Source organism: Centrocercus urophasianus, unplaced genomic scaffold, assembly GCF_019232065.1.
Source record: "Centrocercus urophasianus isolate 14NV4802_14NV808 unplaced genomic scaffold, USGS_Curo_1.0 seq_24, whole genome shotgun sequence".
NCBI lineage: Eukaryota > Metazoa > Chordata > Aves > Galliformes > Phasianidae > Centrocercus > Centrocercus urophasianus.
The window spans coordinates 4,697,135-4,719,039 of NW_024884800.1; the positions used below are offsets into that span (position 1 = coordinate 4,697,135).

At 42.0% G+C, this 21,905-nt stretch overlaps 1 protein-coding gene across 2 annotated transcripts in view; it reads right to left on the minus strand.

Moving 5' to 3' along the window:
* Nucleotides 1-21,905, minus strand: part of FGF13 (fibroblast growth factor 13) — a 213,162-nt gene that overhangs the window by 5,639 nt on the left and 185,618 nt on the right. For both annotated transcript variants that reach the window (XM_042825069.1, XM_042825070.1), the window contains one exon: nucleotides 60-258. In XM_042825069.1, the coding sequence (XP_042681003.1) occupies nucleotides 60-258 (199 nt within the window). The remainder of the gene's footprint in view (nucleotides 1-59; nucleotides 259-21,905) is intronic.

Here is a 21,905-nt window from a genome sequence, read left to right on the forward strand (position 1 = left end):
TAAACATCCCTGACAATACAAAGTCAATTCAGGTAGATGGAGCAAAGCCAACAAATTACCTTTTAATGGTTTTGGAAGAAAGTGTGCTGCAGGTTTATTTTTCTTCACGTGGTTTCCTTTCATTATTTCTCCTTCCTTGTTAAGACCCAAATACCAACCCCGGCCAGACTGTTGCTGTCTATAGATCATTGAAGAATATGTTACGTAGTAGTTTTCAAATACTGATTCTTTGAACTTGCATTCAGGTGTAAAATGTTCCTGCAAGAAAGTAAAAGATCAATACGTGCAATGCAGAGTCGCCCATCAGTTAATACAAAAGAATCCAATATTAACTGCTTTTCTGACAATTAAAAGAACATACCTCCTACCCTCTGCTATCCAATTTAGAACACTGGCCTAGAAGTACTAACAACAGACTAACACAATTTGAATCCCATGAAACGACACTGCAAGCAGCTCAAAGTAGCAGAATAAAATCTTTTTGGACACTGAGCAAAAAGTCTAAGTGAAGAAATAACAATTGATGCAACTAAGGGCTATCTAGTAGGCATGGTCCTGATGGCAGCCCCATGGGGCTTGCTGCAGTCCAGCTTTGCAGGCAAATAGCACGGCCACATAATGCCTCTGTGCATTAACTTCTGGCCTTAACTGCTCAGGAGGAGAGTGCAATAAAAATTCAAAGCCAGGCTACGATGAGTAAATGGTTTTTTACTAACCCAGCAATATTAAGGCAGCTTGTAGCAGCTGCTTCTTTGCTCTAAGCTTTGCTCTTCCTCTGCTCAGTGCATCATCTGCTGTCAGAGACCCACTGCAGACATCAGCCTCTGCCTGGGGACAGGCATGAGCTAAATGGCATTGCACTTACAGCATGTACAATCAAGAGCTAGCCTTCGTGTTGAATTGCACTGCTTTTTTTGAGGAGATGATACTGAGCTAACAGCTAACATAAGGAACAGCAAACCAGGAGAGAGCCTTGATCCTCTGGTTTTCACCATGCAGTGGTCTTCACCCAGTCAGTACCTTTTGGCACTATTAGCCATTTATGATAGCAATGGGTTGACGGTTGGACTGGATAATCTTAGAGGTCTTTTCCAACTTTAATGATTCTGTATTTCTAAGCAGGATAGGATGCAGGCATGAAACATGGGATGGAGCTAAGACCAAAATGCCAGGCTGATGGAACCACTCCATGACTTCCTGAGGTCTCTGGGTGCTGCAAGTTTTGTAGCAGCATAACTTTTGATGAGGTCTCAGCTATGATGTGGCACTGAGTGACAAGCATTGGTGGGCATGTTGGGGATGGGTTGATGGTTGGACCTGATGATCCTCGTGGTGTTTTCCAACCTTAATGATTCTACGATTCAGCATGATTTTATGGACCCCTAAAACCATATGGAATATGAAAGATGAAGGGCTTGGTCTGGTGATGCAGACGTTATTACTATCCCAACACTGCTTATGCAGCCATGGCTGTTTGCTGGGCTTTTCTTGTGCACGCAGCTAGCTTCTGCAGAGCTGTCCTTGTGCTCAAGTATCCGGCAGCAGCACAAAGGAAAGGAAGAAATATTGTGCCTGCATAATGATTGTAATTCTGATTTAAAAAAAAAAATCACAGGAAATTAAATGTCTCAGGATCTTAAGATGTTCTTATCTAGTTTCTGAAATATTCTTGTATGAGAAAAAGATGGTATTTATTTAAAAAAAAAAAAAAAAAGTACTTTTTCTGCATATCTTTTCACATTTTGTCTTCTCACAGGAGAAAGAAAAAAATTTCTCATCCTCTGACTGGCATTTGCTTCAACAAAGAATGAGAAGTAAGCAATTTTCTTCCTTTTTCCTTCAAACTAATTGGCTGTTATTTAGTTAATTGACGATTGGTTTCAATTGCTGTCAAATGGAGACAGTGAGTGTATTTTAGCAACATTTCTAAATAAAAGCCTTCTCCCATTGTACCCTGCCCAGTGCTAGCCATGTTAACAAAGACTATTGCCAATGTATCATCCAATTAGCAGCAAAATAGAAAACTACAGTGCTCCTGACAGATGATTACAGTTTATGTACAGTAATTTGGAGCTGTTTTGGGTAAAAAAGGCCCCACTTGTGCGCAGCAGCAGAGGGGCAGATTGTAAACAGATCCACAGTGTTTACTCCAGCTCTCCTAAGAAGCAAATTAACCTCAGCACAAGCAGCAGTAGCCGAGTCCCTCGAAGCAGATGCTAAAAAACTCATTTGCACTTGATTTTTCTCTTGGCTATGAGGTTCGTGGTGGAATTCACCATGAGTTTCTTGCAGCACTGCTCAAGTACAGCTGGACACTGCCTGCTCATGCCCACCAACCCAAATGGGCATCACCACAAGCACCACAGATAGCCTCCCCTCCCTGCAGCAACCCGTGGCTAAGTAGTAACAACCATGGTGAAGATATCTTGCGACGAACAGTGGGATGCAGACACAGACACCATTCAATAACATGCTCAGTTACCAGGCCAAATTCCCTCCCATTTTTCCACTACTGCAGCAGACAACCTAAATGCCTTGGCACAAGCGCCCACCCACTCTTCTTTATTGACCTCTCCTTAACTCCAAGGCTATGGCTGTAGCTTCAAAAAGGTGCTGCACAGTAGGAAGGGCTTTCTCCTTGCCAAAAAACAGTGATCCAACATGGCTGCTCTGCTTAAACCAAAATACCATGCTGCTGCTCACGTTTTGCAGTTGTTTGTTCCCATTCATCACTTGCCTTTTATTTAACACAATACGATCCTTTTCTACTCATTAAAAAAAGAATGTGGAAGGGGAACTGCAGAAGAAAGCTTTCACTAAGGAATGCTGGCAGATGCACTCTTGATTTAGGGGTACTGCAATTAAAACACAGTCTTCTGAGTTTGGCAAGTGATGTGGTTCTTAGGGACATGGTTCAGTAATCGTTACTGGTTCTAGGGGAATGTTTGGACTAGATGATCTTAAAGATCTTTTCCAACCTTAATGATTCTATGACTTCATGATTCTATGTGCCAACCCAACTGGGCATGGACAGGGCTCCTCTATCAGCACATCAGTTCAAAATATAGTGCAGAGCAACAGCTACACAATGGCCATTCTGTTGTCTTTGGTGATAAGTTACTTGATAGAGCATTGAGAAAGGGCAAGTTAAGGTTGGGAGATCTTCAAGAGTTCTAATTCTTGGGAGAATTCCTTTCAGCTGCCCTGAAAGGAAATATATCTTGAAAATGAAGTGCATTCTGAGGTGTCAAATATTATGAATATATTGCTACACAAAACAGAAGAGAAAATAGGTATTTGTGTGAAAGAGTATCTCAGTCTCAGCTTACCTCAGCAGTCAGGGATAATGGCACTACATGACAGTACACTGAACTCATCCAAGCCCCTCACACATGCACCCTTAACGATGAATGAATGAATGAATGAATGAATAAATAAGAGTTAAAGAAGGCGCTGGATTCACTGTAGTCGTGACTCAGCCATGCTTAAGTAAGCAGCAGGATGAACTGTCAGAAGCTGCTTCTTGACTCTGAGCTGAACTACTGAAATGTTCCTGCATGAATAGTTCTGCAGCTGCATTAGATACGTGAAAAACATTTTTTTAAAAAAAGGGAATATTTGGTATATGAAAATATAGTAAAAAGGCATTGTAACTTGCATTTAGAGTGGCCGTATTTCCAGGCAGCTGACTGGATTACATCTAAAATAATCCAGTCTCTTTCATACAAGAACTGCGTTATAGATCTTCCAAAGCTGAGAGCTAAAATACTGCAAAAGCAACCCTGGCATTCTACCTGCTCTAATTGTGCAAAAGCCATACTTAAGCCAAACACCATTAAAATTACCAGCCAACACAGCCATCTACACTGCAGGACTGAATATTAAACATCACGGCCTCAAATGATTGTAATACAGGAATTCAGACTCCCCATAGACAGGGAGTGTGGAACCCGCTTTAAATGAAGATATTTAAAGTTTGCAAGGTTGCATCGTGCAATGAAAGCCTCTTCTCAGGATGGCTGTACACACAGCATGCATTAGAAGGACAAAGATGCATGCTCTCCGCTATCAATTGCATATTGCATTTACATTGTGGATGCTGTCAGCAGGGAACATGACCAAATGCTTTACACAGCAGCACACTTAAGTCATTGGGTCAATACTGAGTTTGTTAAATTTCTGTATATTGCTACAGGTAGCATGTTTTATTGCTACCAATAGCAGCTGCTATTATAACTTGCTGAGATGGAATTAGTATTGGTGGCATGAAAAAAAACCAAACCCACAACCAACCCAAAACTTTGAAAAGTATTTAGGAAAAGCACTGGGTATATGGAAAACTTAGAGAGTGTTCTCACATAGAATTCTATGTTCATTTTGAACATAGATTTTTTTTTATTTTTCCCCTCCATATCTTTATTTCTTGCAGGACTACACCATAGCCCAGGATTCCATTCTATAATCATGAATTTTTGAAGGAGCCACTTTAAGGCTCCTGAGTAGTGATTTTCTGCACTAGTGAGCCTGCCTTTTCTTATTAAGAGATTGATGTCCTCCATCTCGGCATGTGAAGTTCCAGGGTGTGTCCCCTGTATCTTCACCCTGTAACGTGCAGTGATGCCAACAGCACAAGATGTGAATACTTCTATTTTTATGTTATCAGAACTAGCTGCTTTTAGATCACCAATGTGAGATCACTCTCTGAAGAAAGTAGCTGTTATTTCTGAAGTAAGGCCACTAAAATCTGCTTGCAACAGTGACAGCAGCTTATAATCCACCTGAAATAATTTATTCTGGATCAGATATATATGTCAGTTCCCACAGACAGGATGCAGTGCCACAAAATTGCCCTTTTTGCTTCAATTTACCTATTGTGAGGAATCCTTGTGGTTTGGGTGGGAGCAACTCACAGTGTAATTACCACGCATAGGTCTTATAGGACTGACGAGGAAATCTGCAATCCAGTTTGCATGCAGCAAAGTGCTCAGCTGTTTTGTCTATGTGAGAACCCACTTGGAAAATGCAAAGTCAAAGGTATCTAAAATCAAATTCCAGCACATGGAACTGCCTAGGATGCTGTAATAAGCAGGAATTGATAAAGTGAAGCACAAAAACCTCAGTGGTGTAGATTTCTTTAGGACAAAGGTTCCAGAAAGAATAAAATGGAGCCCAAGGAAGCTGGATTTCCAGCATCTCCAGGATGGGATTTTAGGTGGTCACTATGCATTCTCTGAACATATGAGAAAAGCATTGAAAAGATCCTGTAATTATTCCCTTGACACTGTTCCCATGCTCAGCAAATCAAAGGCACAACTCAGGGAAAAATGCATGCAGTGAACTGAGTAGAAAACACATTAATCACATACACTGAGATTTACAGGCTGAAGTTTTGGTCTTTACTTTTTTTCCTACTCCTGTCAGTGACTCAGTTGTGTAAACTCGTCCAAGTTATCTTTGCCTGGATATTTTAAGTGCCATTTGGGCACATCAATAAATACCTATTTAAAGTGTGGTGCGTCACCACTCAGCGTGCTCAGCTCATGCAGTGGATGTACTGCCTGATGACCCCAGGGAAAAGACTCAATGACTCTAAAGAGTGCTGAAATTTAATTGAAATAGGAACTATGCATGATCATATCATTGTTCCCATCTTTCGGTGACAGTTCAACCCTACAATCGTGTTGATTAAACCAAAGCTCTCCTTAGCTGGGGCAAGAGAGCTAACACATGATACATACAGAAAGATGTCACACTTCAGAATAATGCAGAGGAAATATATCTTCTTAGCATACATCTACAGTGATGTTTAAATGTTCTGCAAGATGCCCTGGAGAATGCCTCACAGATGTCAAGGCACATGCCCCATTCCTAAACTGGTCCATAGAGTTATGAGATATAATTTACTTGGTCTGAATACGAAAGAACATCCACTTTGCCCCTAAACGCATTAGCAATGAGATGAGCACGTGCACCTCTAATGATCCTGGATCCATAGAATAGAGAGTTGAACTAGATGACCTTTAAAGGTCTCTTTCAACTCAAATGATTCTATGAAACCCCTGCAGTTTCCTGAATGATCACTACATAAATATTTTAATGTCTTATAATGCTTGCATTTGCCCTTTTTAAAATTTCTGTGGCTTTAGGCTACCAGCCTTTCCAGTCCTAATTGAAAATCAGTGAAGTTCTAGTAAGGTAGAAGGAAACTAGTCTCTAAACACTGCCTACTTTGTAAGGCTTGGGAAGGTTCACAAAGCAGCAAGCACCCAGGGGGTTATCTTAAGGCTGAAAGCCAGACTGGAAGAGAAGAGCAGCATATGTAAGAAAGCCCTACTACCTAGAAGCTGTTTTTTCATCACATCTAATTCTTCTTGCTTTACACGTACAGCAAAATCTCTACACAAAGTCTACGTATCAATCTGTTTTTAAAGCTGTTCTTTCTCTTTAGAAAGAGAAGTCTCTTGACACTAACATACATAGCCTCTGGGTAAGGTAGTCTCCAGTTACTAAAAAAAAAAAAAAAAAAAAAAAAAAAAAAAAAAAAAGGGAGATGGAACTACTCTGCTTATGCTCTCTGTGCTTCTACACTCTGATCTCATGTTCTTCTCTGGGTATGTGCTGCCAACATTCTCTGGACAGTGACCTTACCAGACCTATCTGATCTGCAGCAGCTTCCCATGGTCCCTCTCCCAAGTGACAGAGTCAAGCAGATGAACTGAAGCAGGGTGAATCCTGCTCCTACCCAAGGCTGGAGCAGGGCTGCCCTCTGCTCCCAGCCTGCTCAGGATTTCCCCAGTGCACTCTGTCCTTCTCATCATTCTCCTAAGCTCATTATCTTCACTTCTTGTAACAGCAGCTTCCATAGCTGAATTCAGCACTGCGGAAAACATTTAAAATGTGTCCATTGTTGTTTTTCACAATAAGCAAACTTTTTTTTTTTTTTTAAATTATTATTTATTTAATATATAGCTTTCTTCTCTCCGATTTTAATTTTGGAAAACAGCACATAAAATTACCCAGTGTGCCTCTTCTGTGCCATTCATTACCTCCCAGCTCTCTATCATGTCTCTGCTTATTCATCTCTTGTCTTAACTAAGCGGACCTAATCTTTTTAAATCTCTCCTCATATGAAAAGTTCTCTGTGCCTCTAATCATTTTCATTACCCTTCACTGAATCCTTTCAATTTTTTCCCCTCTATCATTTCCAGAACTGAAACACAACATTTAAAAAGAGGCTGTACCACTGAGTTGTGTAATGGAGGTAGAGATATTTCCAGTCACTGGTCTTATGACAAAGTAAAATGGGCTTTGCTGTTCAGCCTCATTATGTGCATTCGTACAAAAGTTCTCTACCTTTTAAATTTGTATCTCTGATAAATACAGTCCAATTTCATGGTGTTTCTGACCTTCTGATCCATCAGTGCAACCAAACTTAAAAATTAAAGGAGTGGTGATGGAAGCAGAAGGCAGATAGGACCTCTTTTCTTCCCCCAGAAGTAGAGCAGAAAGCCCCAAAAATGCTAGCAACCTATTTTAGAACACAGCCATTATTTCCACAGATAACCCGCCAGCCATTGCAATCAGATTTCTAGCACTTATAATTGACATCAAATTCTGCTATTGTCAAATCTCTCTGACACAGCTGTTGTGCAGTGTCCTCAGCTTACACGCGCCATGCACTACTTTAAAAATATATAAGCCCAAACTGAAAAAGTCCTTTTAAAGTACCGAGACTGTGCTCTGCTCCCAGTTAAGGACAGCCTTGCAGCACCTCACTTGTTTTAATGGCCAACCCGCTGCCATTTGTTGCCCTGATGAGGCAGTGATACGCAAACCCAAAGGGAGAGCCAGCAGCAGGCAGTGAGCAGCTCTGAGGTGCAAAGCACAGGCAGCTCGCTCAAAACAAGGCAGATGTGGTGCCTCCTGAAAGTGACATAAAGAGACATCAGCCTGTCATGGCCCAGCCATCTGCAAGCTGGCAAGAACAGCTGACACAGAAAACACAATCCCATCCCAGTAGCCCTTTTACACAATTACACTTGCATTCATCTACATGACTGCTGCCACTGGAGGAATCCCATGCTGCTGCTGGGGCTGCACAGTGCAGGGCAGCACTGCAGGTTAATTTGTTCCTAGAACAAGGTAGCGTGGCTGGCATTTGTTAAATATCACCTGGGAGCACAGGGCAAGAAGGGCAGTATGACCTTTCTGTGTGCTGGGGCCTTACCACCCCAAAGCACAGTTTCCAGTTATATGGGATATGCAGCAGGTTGGGATAAGCCAAGTCCAGCAGGATGGATGGGTAGGAATGCTGCACCAAACACTGCCCTCCTACTCACATCAATCAGTTAATTGGAAGAGTGTGGGATTTACTGCTCCAGCCTAGATATAGGACATCAGCCCTGGGATAAGGAGATGGAAGAAATCTCCTTCAGACTGTCAGCCACGAATTCATGCAGATTTATCTGAGGGTGCTGAAGAAACAATAATCTAATCACTGTTTGCAGCAGGCTCTAAATCTGTTTGGTTAATTACAAGCCAGGACATTACCCTTTTAGCAGCAGGTGCTCCTTGAATACTACAGGAAAAAGGAAAGAGGAAAAAAAAAGTCTCCCTTTTTGTGGAGGGGGGAAGGACAGCTGAGCAAGAAACAGAACAAGTGCTACAGTTCTTCCCCTGGGGGAAGGTGACAATAGGGAATGCTGCTTCTGTGGCAACCTGTAAGCCAGTTGACAGACTGTACGGCCTCTGGGAAAATAAAATAAAATCAATGTGGAAGTGATCCCTGCATCTTCCACTGCTGTGGGAAGGAGCCATTCTGATGTCAAACATGTGGAGGCAAAGCTCATGCCAAGCTCAGCTGGGAGCCCCCCTGTATTTCCATTCTCACTGACACTACAGAAAAAAGATGGGACCTGCCCCCAGGAAGCGCCTGGGGACAGATGCTGCTGAGTGAGCTCTTTTTCTGCATACCAGAGATTGCCTCTGCTCACTGCCTGTGAGGAGCTGCGAATGTAAGATAAACAACAGCACGAGCTGCAGGAGAAGAAATAATGCAGTGTTGCATCAAACAGCTCCTTGCTTCCCTGTCAGCCTGGAATCTGTTCTGCACAAAGCCTTGCCATTTGGCCTGTATATTTTATTAATATATATGCATATTGATGGCATCAAGGGTTAGCCAATCCTTTGGCAGTCAGCAGCATCTTCTTAGGCCCCAGTTCTCAGACAAGGCATTTGTCCTGTCTGCCACTGTTTGGTGTGCAGCCTGCACTGCTCTCAGGTGGTTGCCTTGCCTGAAGGGCCCCACCTGCACCAACCAGCACTGCCAAACTTAAGAAGCAAAATGCTCTGCAAAGAACCGAATGCAGCAGTCTTTAGATTGGCTTTATATGCTAAATTAGCACTAAGCATGGAATAGAATCATTACGGTCAGAAAAGGCCTCTAAGTTCACCAGGTCACAGGTTCAAGGACTTGGTTGACTCCAACCTGACGACCAAAGTAGCATCTTTGTATAACCAAATGGTAATGAGACCTTTTCAAACAAGCTTGATTTATTGCAATCCATTTATTCATGAATGCTATGGATGGATGTTTCTCAAACTTCAGTAGTTTGACAGTGCCAGGGCATTACTGGCAGGCAAACCTGCTTCTTGATATAGAGCGGCGATGCTCTTTGGAATCCTCCGCCCTGAAATTATGCTATTTATTGAGCATATGCTGCTAAGAGGATCTCAGAGGGATTTTTGTATTAGATGGCAACCTAATTGTGGGATTTGAGAGATTTCAGATGTCAAAAAAAAAAGCTTTAAAAAACACGATTATCAAGGATTATACAAGGAAGATGAGATCTCCGACTGACCCTTCAGTGAGAATTGATTCTGACTGGAAGAAAACACTTGTTTCATCAGGAGAAAGCCCCACCAAGAAAGGATAATTACACAGTGGACAGATAGAATTTCTCTCTGTAAATGACACACATTCCCTCCTTTAAGCAACACTTTGAGGGTTGGATTAATAGAAACTCACATTAAAAGGAGTTTTCCAGCACACTACACATGAAAAACCTCAGCAGAGCCCAACATCCTCTGCAGCAGGCACAGGTAACAGAAGCACACATGCCTGTAATATAGCAAAAGCATTAAATGCTTTAGCATTTAAAGCACAGCACTGCTCTAACGAGCAAGCTGGCACCATGTTGCTTGAGGAATGGGTGGCTTCATACATTTCCAGGAATGCAGCCACCTCCATCTTCAGCAGAACCTTGGGAAGAGCCCAGACCCAGCACTGGGGAAATGTCCCTGCAAACATCATAGCTGTGTCCAAAATATATTTTTTTTGGTGTATGTATCATTGCTACTCAACAGGGACACCCAGAAAGCACAAAAGGCAGAAACATTTCTAATGCTTCACTTCATGGTCTAGCTAGCCAATAAAAGCAACAGACCAGGCTGAATGCTACATGTCCTCCTAACACACCTCAGTGAAGGTAAGGGTGCAAACCTTTTTCCAGCAGTGATTTATAGGAAGCTTTCTCTAGAACAGGCTAATAGGAACTCCTCTCCTTCTAAGAGACAGCTGGAGCCAAAGCACAGAGATAAGCCTATAAAGCTTTGTTTTCCTCTTCTCTCCCATGCAGTGATATAGACTTTGCAAGGGTCTGTCATTCAGTGATTCTGTGTCTCACTCCTGCTGCCCCTGGGCTGTGTGACTGATGATTCTGGAGCCAGACTGTTGGGAGACACAGGGCTGCTGCTGTCTGAGCGGCAGAGGAGACACGGATCCCTGCTAAAGCTAATTTAAACCTGGAAGGCACCCAGATGTCTCAGGGAAGGGTGCAATTTAAAACCCGAACCTAAGATAGCCTGGGCTACAATCACAGATTTCTGGGAAATCAGCATGGAACAGCTGCTCCATGAGCCAAGCCCTGCAGACCTTTGCATTACAGCATTTTGAGAGGCGAGCTGTTGCCATTCTGAGTTATCTCACAAAGGAAAATAAATAAATAAATTAAAAAAAAAATGATGCAGCAAAACAGCAAATGCAAAGTGTGACTAAACGAGCACTCCCTGGCTGCACCAGCAAGTCACTCAAATTCCCTGAGAGCTCGAGTCAAGGAACATTTAGCATCTGAATCCCAAAGAGGAATCTGAGAAGCAAGTCCAAAGCTTCTCAAGACTACCAGCATTTTTCCTTGAGAATCTAAACTGCCTTGGATCTGCCCTGCTGCTAAAATCTGGTTATCTCGTTTCCAAGTCAGCAGATACAAGCTGGCTGCAGCCAGCCAGAGAGCAGAGAGCAAAACCATCCTGCAGCTGAAAGCAGAAAGGTGAGCCTATCCATCTGAAAAGGCGATCGCCCTCCCACTTACCCACCAGCTGACCTTCCATTTCACTGTCTAGAAGCAGCCCTTTGTTTCTGTAAGATGACATGCAGCAAAAAAGGGCTGAGGGAAGAAGGTGCAGCAAGGGAAGGATTCAAGGGAAGCACTGCTGAATCTGATCTGAGTCTGCACAAAGACCCTGCTCTGCTAAAGGGTTTGCTAAGTGAGTTCATGAAATAGAGTACTGAGTAGAAGAGAATTTCTGTCTGCTCTCTTCCAAGCCAAGGAGGTTTGCCCCAGATCAGCCCTGGCATGTCTATTGAAACAGAAAGAAATTACCTCGGGTACATGGAAGATATAGTTTTCACTCTGAAATATTTACAGGGATTTCTTTTTCCTTCTCTGGAACAGCCCCTAAACCTTACAGTCTTATTTTGGCAAAGCTCCCAATGAAATGAATCACGACTTTGCTTGAGCTAGAGCTCCAGGACTGAGCTCTGAATTATTAAAAGGGAACGATATGTAAGAATTTATGTCAATTTCCAAAACAGCCCAGCAAAGGTTGAGAAAAACCTCTTTGAAACTAGCAGAAGGTACGCAGTTGAACTCCTAGTCTGCTTTGAAATCTCAGCACTAGCTCTTTTTAGTGAGACACAGTGCCTTTTAAACCTCATATTTTAATCATCAGACTTCTGAACAATGCAGAACTCTTGCCTTGCTGCTTTGGTTCAAATACAGCCTTCCCCATTATGGGTTCTGCAGTGTAAGTGAGCCCCTTGTATCACAAGCTGACATTCTCCTGGCAGGGAAGCCAAAGGCTCCTTTCCTTCTTCCTGCAAAATAATCTGCTCTAGGAAAAGGTGAATATAACTTCCCAATGCAGCTTGTCAATATCCCTCCTTGTTCCCACATGGCAGGTCCAGGGAGTCAGGTGAACACCAAATACTGCTTTAGGCATTACATCAGCATCAATAAAATTAGCTTTGAGTATGGCAGCAGTTGTAGCTCATCAGGTAACTAACTCTTCGCTGGGTTTGGGCTTTAGTCCATGCCACTTGTGCAGCTACACAAGCTGGGGATGGAAACCCACTTCCCACATTTACTTAATTCAGCAACATCACATAAAATCCATCACCTGGGCAGCATCTTTTGTTACTTTTTAATAATATCTTCATAATCTTGTACACAATATTTTTCATAATTATTCATATCTAGCTTTGCCTAGGATGTCTGAGTGCAAATTAATTGAGTGCACAGATTGTTTTCTTTCTGTGGGATGTAAGAGTTTGGCTGCTGGCACCTCATCTTTATAAACTCAGATTGGTGAAACTCAGCTCTTTGCTTCAGCATATCCTATCACTGGATGCTTATTGTTGAAAGGCAGCTTCTGTCGGAGCTGAAAACACAACCACAGAATACAAACTGTAAAATGATGTGGAAGAAAAAGATTAATTTCTTCCCCTAGACACTGCACAGCCATTACCTGTTTTTGAATGGCATTTCCAATTCTACACTGGGAACTGCTAAAGCATTTACATAAGAATGCAAAAATGCACACATTATCACTGCAGGAAGCACTTAAATTTTAAGATAATTATATAGTATGGAAGTGATTTCAAAGGACTCAAACAAAATAACAACTAATTCTAGAGTCACCCTTTAAGATGATTATTACTCTGCACTACTGCTGATCTCTCACTAAAAAAATCCTTCTCTTTACAATTATATGCACATTATAAATTCCTACTTTGTTCTTCCACCATTCAGCTCCTACAGCTGCTGCTGCTGCTGACAAATCCACATTATTTGAGAGCTTAACCAGACAGCCAAATAGTCGCACTGGGAGCAGAGGTGAGCCACCACTGCATGCTCAGGTGCAAGCCTCCCTCTGCCCATGCCTTATGCTGAGTTCTCTTGTTTTAAGGTTGCTTGAGTTGAACCTGAGGTAGTAAATAGTAAATAACCTCAGGCGTTGGGACACCGGCATGTCCTGTGTTGGAGGGACATGATATAGAATGGAATCTTGATGCAGGCAGAGAGTTTGCAACAGGGATGCCACTGAGTGCTTATCCTTCTCTGCACAAACTACTACTAGATTTGTTTGGCCAGCAGAGTTCCAGGCAGAAAATCACATCTGAACTAAGGAAACTCAGTTGTGTCCAGGGAGAAGTGCACTCCTGTAGAAGAAAACCTTCTGCCCCAGCAGCATCCTCTGTTCCCTATCCCCACTGACACCCTTTATGAAATCATAGTCATTCAAGTTGGAAGGGACCCTTAAAGGACATCTAGTCAGCTCTGATTCCTGTCCCTTGCCCCATAGCTGCCATCCTCCTCTCTTTCCTTCTCCCCCCAGAGAGAAAGGAGGAAAAAAACCCCACAAAAACAAAAACATTCTGCCTAGGTATTTTGCTAAAGGAAAACTCAGCTGGAGAAAACCTTATTTGCCAAATCCTAATATGTTTTTATCGAATACCTGCAGAGATATTTGCAGGAACTCACGCCAAAGAGAAATATTTGCTTCTCTCTCCTCCCTCCCAGCAAGGATAAAGTGACAATCTCTTGTCTCAGATATTACAGAGACAGAAGTAATTCCCATCCCAAGACTCGGTTTAAATGCATTTTCCAAGTCTAATTCTTCAAAACAAGTGCAGTGATAGAGCTGAAATTTTCCCACAGACTTCAGCCTGAGAGGGAAAACTGATAGATTTTAAATTAACCAATTTTTTAAATTAACACAGTATGGAACAGCTGAAAATAGAATCTGGTACTGGGAAGCATCATCCAACTTCCTGAAAGGTGTGGCTACGTTTCATACAACTATCTTGAGAGAACCAAGGAGCCTGAGGTCTGAACAAAGCAGGACTGTTTGCCTGGCAATAGGGTCCCTGTGGAAATTTAATAGGCTTGCACTACAGACTAGAATTTCGTACAGACTTGGCACGGATTCCTGTCCACTAAATAACACTCTACATGAGCAGAATGCCACAAGATGCCTCACAGATATATGTGAGGCTTTGTCACATAACTTCAAGCAGGTCAATGCAGGGCAGTATGTATTCATGGCAGTTATTTAAATCAGGCAGAATTACTGTCTCTTTTTTTATGGTCAGCTGGGCTAGCCTTGCCACTGTGCTCCTGAGACTTTCAGGTAGAGGAAGAAAGCGATAAGAAGCCTCACATGCATCAAGATCAATGGGTGGACGAGGTCCCATTTCCCCAAACTAAAGAGGAGCTGAGCCAGCCCCAGGCAGAAATCACTTTCCCTCCTGTTTTTCCCCATGGATAAAGTCCCCCCCTATATCCAATTTCCTGTTACAAAACAGCAGTGATATCAACTGTGAGGAGTAATTAATGTTTGCACTCCACTGTGAAAATGAAGACTGTTCAGTAGTATCTGAATGTAATCACATCTACATAGCTGAAGTGTGCTTAAAAAAAAAAAAAAAACAACTTTAAGATATTCAGCTTTCTTGCTCACGGCAGCAGTCAGTAGAGGTAGCAACCAGGGATGGGAAGGGCCAAATTATTTCTGCAGACAGAAAAATGATTAAATAATTTTTAAATTTTTAAAATTTTTTTCTGTAATAGCTGGTGTGAATTACACCAACAACAGAGCTTGTAATCCAACTATCTCATGATGTATAAGGTCACTCATCATTGAGAGTTTTAACATGATACCTCTGAAATACAATTAAATATGGTTCAGTGATTTACTAATAACCTAGCTTTACAAGACAGGCAGAGAGGTAATGCTCAGAGGAACTGGTCCACCCTCCCATTTTAATTCTTTTACAAAAAAAAAAAACAAAAAAAAACCAAAAAACCACAAAACTTTGAAGTGATATTTTTGAAGATGTATTACCACATTAAAGATCAAGACAGTGGAACTGGAGATTCCTAACGGAAAGAAACTCAATGATTTTGCTCAAACCAGGTGAACAATGACAAAGAGAATCCTGTTAGGATGGGAACTGTACTGCATAAACCACCTCTAAAACCCACCAGAAAATTCTCTGTATTTTTAACATCTCTAACTGATGTTTCACATGTAATGTAACACTGAAAGACTGGGGGGTGAAAAGGAGGGTGAAAAAGGGGGGCAAAAAAAACTAAGATAGTTGGAGTCCATTTTTCTTTGCAGCAGCAGCTTCAGTGCTCGGGATAAACTCATGGAATCACAGAATCATAAAATGGCCTGGGTTGAAAAGGACCTCAAAGGTCATCTATCTAGTCTCAATCCCTCTGTTATGTGCAGGATCACCAACAACCTGACCAGGCTGCCCAGAGCCACATCCAGCCTGGCCTTGAATGCCTCCAGGGTTGGGGCATCCACAACCCCTTTGGGAAACCTGTTCCAGTATGTCACCACTCTCCTAATATCCAACCTAAATCACCCCATCTCTGTTTAAAACCATTCCCCCTTGTCTTACCACTGTTCACCCTCGTAAACAGCCCTTCCCCTTCCTGTTTATATGCTCCCTTCAAGTACTGGAAGGCCACAATGAGGTCTCCCCAGAGCCTTCTCCAAGCTGAACAATCCCAGTTCCCTCAACCTTTCTTCATAAGAGAGGTGCTCCAGCCTTCTCATCATCTTAATGCCCTCCTCTGGACTTGTTCCAAAAGCTGTAAATACTAGGTGACTTAGGAAGGTGATTCTCATGGTTAGTTCCCTACTTCCTACTATGATGTTGGAACTGGGACTTGTCTGCAGCACATCCCAGTGCTCGGATGGTATTTTTTCATAAACCATTTCAAGAAGGAAGAAATGGAAAGCAAGTTCTTACACATTTTGCCCAAGGCCAATGGGGAAATCTATCTGCCAGCGTAGATTAAAACCCAAGAATGACTCTTGCACACCGCTGTATTTAGTACAGACTTCTGCTGTCTTCCTGTTGGTACCAAGCTCTCCTGCACACTGAGACAAAGACAAGTCTGGCTTACCAGTTTTTAGACTTGTACAAAATTCTTGTTCTTTCATTACTATACCCTTCAACATTGCTCCATCTGTCTTTTGCCTTTTCAATAACCCTTCCCAAGCTCCCCTTACGAAGCTGCACAAAATATTTAGCTACAACTTGGGGAAGAGCATCCAGTCTTCCTTTCACTTGAGAGGGATGGCCACATCTCCCTGAGCTGCTAGACTCACCCAGGCAAAGAGACTCTGTTTGAATTATTGCTTTCTGGAGCGTGTGTTTCTGTAACAACACCGCAGTCACCTTTGCCTGCGTTGTGCAACTGCAGGTGCTGAAAAAGCAGGGAACTTTGGGGGATATTTTTAGTTAATAAAGCCTGTTCCACCCGAAGCTGACTAACCACTGATTGGCAAGCTGTTGGCACGGGTACCTGGCTGACAAAAAAAGCAGAGCTACATCAACAGCTAGGCACTACCACAGCTCTAAGAATTAATTAGGTACTGTGCACTGGGACACTCTGTCCACGGTCAAGAAGAGTCCACAGTGGTGTTGGTGGGGAATCTTGTGGGAAGGTCTGTTGTTGATCATTATATATCAGCAAAACATGGTTAATGCGCATCGGCAACTGCATGCTGCACCAGTTAAGGTACAGAGCTACAGTAAGTCAAGTGCTTTATTTGTGTAATTACAAGGAACCGATCCCTGGGGGTCATGTAAGTAATTCAGTGCACTAGCTAAAAATGAGCTTTCTGAGAGCACTTACATTGGTAGAATCTGATGGGATGCAGAGTTCTGGAAAATAAATGCCAAAGGGGATGAAAACACAGCTAAAGCTAATTTATTTTTTAAATCAAGTGAATATTCGCATTCTTTCCCCTTTTCTCCCCGCCTTGTATTTGCTCAGCTTTAATGAACAGCTTCTTTGCTGCTTCATTTCATTTTGGGGAATACATCCAAAGTTGGGGAATGTTATCTGAGGCTCATCACAACTGACAAGGAGTGAAGAGCAGCACACAAAGCTGCACTGCACTGTGCACAGAAAAAACTTTTGTCCATTACCTGAATGGACAGCTTCTAAAAAAAATAACCTCCGTTATTAATCACCTTGTGTCAAATGATGGAGTGACAAGAGAGAAAATTTACCTCAGCAATAACTCAGCTCTAAAGGTATATACAGAGGAGGAGGAAATTGGGTTGTTGCAGATACAGCAATAACATCATGAAGCAAAATCCAATATTGGAAGTGATAAAAGTTTCCCATTCCAATATTCCTCTGTGACAGCTATGAAAGACTATGCACAAGAACAAGGAAAAAAAGATTAAAGGTAGCATCAGTTAAAAAAAAAAAAAAAAAAAAAAAACGCCTTTGAAAAGGAATCCCTCAAAAGCAAGAAGATCAGAGCTTTTGGGAAACTTGCACAGATACCAATCTCAGTAACAAGCACTTTTAGTCCTCCCCACTTCATGTTGCTAAACGTTCTGCAAAGCTGATTAAGAGAGATCCCAGCCCAAGGGCTGCCTCCCCCCACTGTTGAGCTGCCCTTGTTCCCACCGGCCTGGAAAAACACCAGGTAAGTGAGGGCACACAGGGCATTAAGGTGGCAGCGGTGCTGACAAGGCAAGCCAGAAACAAAATGGGTGTAGCAGTGACATGTTTTCTAACAGCCGTGACAGAACTTAATAAGCAAGCTATTCTTAAGTTTTGATTTGAGTTGTATATAATTAGGTAATGTGGGTGTTGAGTGATAAAACCCACAGGAAAAACACAAATTAGAAACACTTTTTTTTTTTTTTTTGGCATATTTTACACTAAATGGCATGACCTATTTTTTTTTTCATATACTTAAAAAAAAAAAAAGAAAAACAACTGCTTTTTCTTCTCTTCTTCACTATCAGAAAGAAATGCTGGGGACAAGTGATACCACTCTTTCCAAATTTCGTCTTTTAAAGCTGAAGAACCCCTATTTCTGGTTTGAATTCCTTTATTACTGACTTCCAACAGGAGCTACAGGTGAGAGCAACCTCATCATTTCTAGGTTTTCTGGTGACCACTTCCACAAAACCGGCTACAAACAGTTAAATATCACCTTGTTTCAAATTACAGTAAGAGGGAAAGCTACAAAAACTCTATGGTTATCGAAAGCAAGAGCTTACATTCACTTTCAAGGGAATCCTTCTGAAAGAAATACGGAAGTTGAAAAAATACAGAGATATTTTTACTCACTCTGAACTTTTAAACATTTGCTCTCATAGCAAAATGGTTCATGTTCTATAAACATGAAATGCCTAGGACAACTTCCTATACAGATTTCAAAGATTCATATTTCTTAACCATCATCACTAACAGGATGAACAAGGAGTCAATAAAGCTTCTGTACAAAACACTCATTTCTATCTATCCCAGAAATTTAATTAACTCCTTTTAAAATAAGCTACATTATCTTCATTAAATTTATAAAGTAAAGCACTCCAGTGTGAAAGACAATGTCTCATTCTTATAACTTCACAGTTTTTCATATTGGCTTCTGCTGGCTGCTGATTTGTGAACTACTCTTTTTAGAGCAAGTTATTATCTTTCAGTCACATAAAATTTACGTAATGGCACACCTTTATCTACAGCACTTGTTATGAGCAAAAGCACAAGGTTATTATTTCCTCAAGAAATCCAATCTAGCTACTGAGGACAACCAAAGATAGTTGCTGTTATTAAAAATATGAGATCCAATATAGATTTTGGGAAACATAATTTGTCCAAATTCCTGAACATATATCCCATGTAAAAGCACTGACAAGCATTATCCAAGTTCTATTTGATTCACATTTTAGCTTCAGCCAAAAGATAAATAGGCAAACTGTACAATTGGAAGAGAAGCACGGTTAGGATGGCACTTCTCAGGTGTCATAGCTGGAAAGATTATTGTATCAAAAAAGAAACAAACAAGGAGGAAATGCTCACCTGCATCCAAGGACTTAGGCTTAAGGTGGAAAACTCCAAAAAGGAGGGATCTCTAGAAAGAGATCCTTCCCAAGTGGCAGTCAGCCCTTAAAAGGGGTCTAGGATGGGTGCATCCAGGCCCCATCCCTTCTGGTCACACAGGTGAATTGCCTTCACCCATGCTTCCAGGACTGACCCAGTTCTTGACTCAGGTGATCAATCAGTGGTTCAGGCTGTGACTCAACAATTCCCATATACAAACAAAGCCAAAATCCTACCCTGTGCTCCATTTAGGCTATTACACAACACAAAAACTGAAATTGCAATGCTGAAACATTTTTAAGCCACCATACCTGGTTTTGATTTTTTGTCCCTAAGGAATTTCAGAAATCAAATCAGTTTTTCTTCTGAACTCAGCAATCTCTCTCTTTCTCAGGATTTCTATCCCAAGCCCTATTACCCTTGTGGAGGAGCAACACTAGTTCATAGATATTGGTATATAGCACCTTGTACAGTGGATTCTTGATGCTGGTTGCAGAATATCTTTCTGAGCTGTCATCCATTTGAATTTGTAATAGCAGTGATTATTAAGAATTGGAAAATAAGACCACCAGCAGCAAGACCTTAGGAGGGATGCTACACTTTTAAATGAAAGCTGATTAGACTCTGCTGCTCCTTCCTGACTAACAGTGAGCTGTAATACTTCTTGATTCCATCTGCTTCCCTGCTTGGCCTTTTATAGGGTGAGAAAGCCCATTGTTTTTATGACCTGGAGAGCGAAGTAGCAGTGTTTTCCATGACACCGAAACTATGTGAGCTCAAAAACTGGAGTCTTTGAGAATAACCTGCAAAATTGTTTTTCCTTTTCTTTCACTGCCTTTATACTTAACATGAAATCGCAGCTGTCTCAGAAGGAGGAGACCCTTTAAACTCAGTTGGGATGCTGCTGCGTGCAGACACTGGGCTCAGACTGCTGCTATATCCAGACTGCCTTTGTGACCTTTGCTGCTCTGCTGCAAGATGCTGCACACTGATGGGAGGATGCTGTAAGTAAAAGCCAGGAGCAGTAGGAAATGGACTGCTAGAGTGTCTCATTAAGTTCCATTAAAGGATCTAACCACTACCTTTGGATTGACTGTCAGAAGGAAAACATCTGTTTTATCTAATGATTTCTACTGATGCTATTCAGATCCCAGCAACTCTGAAATGTTGCCCCTTATGCACTTACAGCACATTTCCCAATTAAGATCGGAGTGGTTCTTTTTATAGTGAAGTGGGAAATTTGCAGTAACTACTGTAACTCAATTGTAGGGAAGATTTCCAGGGCTTGATTAACTTTTTTTTCAGTCCTGGTAAGTAAAAACACAATTTTAACTCCTACAGCAGTTTACCAGGTGAGCTCTGTCCTGGACATGACTCCTCTCAGTCCCATTCTCATCACCAGGAGGTTGCAAGATGTGTCAGAAACTCCATGTACAGAAATGGAGCCACTTGTGATAGTCATCAGGGAAAAAAAGGACAGATTCCCAGAATTACAAAGAGGCCAACCTGGGAGGGTGAGTGTATTGTTTGATATGCAGGCAGCTGCTTCCCACAGAAAAACACTTTCGAGGAGGCTGTGACTTAGCCCTTATCACTTCTCGACATAAAAAGAAAATGCTTTTACCAGCTAATGGTACAGAAAAGTGCACGAGTGGTTACTGTAACCACAACAACACATTCAGAAGCAGTGAGACAGAAAATGAAATGCCCGATAAGCATATGTTGTTTTTAATAAAGAATGGCTTTGTGCTATGTGGACCACACCATCTCCAGGGTTACACTGCAAAAGCAGAACAAGGGAGGACCCAGTGCCTCCAGGAAGCCCTGCTGTGTCCCAGCTGCACACCAAACACGCACAGCCCTGGTCTTCAAATCCTGTGCCCATCTCATGCTGCAAAACAGGGCTGAAAACCTGTTTTTCCCTGCTGTCCTTGTGTAAATCGTTCGGTTCTCCCAGGCACAGCAAGAGTGCTTAATGTACTCTCTGGGTATTTAAGAATAACATCATTTGGTCAGAACAGAGATTTGGTAAGGCATTTTTGTTGTGACCTCGCATTAACTGTTCATTTATTACACTGTGAGATTGGCTGCGTGTTATCAATATTCAGAGGTCTGAATGCACCAAGTGCAGACGTACTGTGGACTGACAGTAATTTATTTTGTGCAACGGATGAGATGAGATTGGAGGACAAGCACTGCTTGTCCAGGTGGCTTTCTGACACAAGCACAATGAATCAGCCATCAGCATTTCAAACTCGTTCCTGTGAAAGTGAGGGGGGATGGCCCTCATCAACCCTCCCCTCCTACTGCTCCCACCACCAGCAAGCAACATTTAAATGAAGTGGACTTCAAGTACTGTTTCCTTTACCCTGTAAATAGGGTGCCTAAAACCAGCAGTGGTTTTACCCTGCAGTGGAAACAAACAGAAAAATCACAGTTCTTCCTACAGCAAAACGTTGGTAGACTCTGCTCATGGCTCCCTTCCTATGATACCCTGCGTGAGCATGGTGTCATGCAGACCTGGCGACCCTGAGGTTGTCTGATCATGGGCTAAGATCTCTCCTGATCTGTTTTTCATTTTGTCTGCCTTGAACAGGTGCACAAGGCTACTTAACAGGGGCAAGCTACAAGTGGGAGGCAACGCAGAAAGTCATAATGGTTGGACTAGATGATCTTAGTGGTCTTTTACAACCT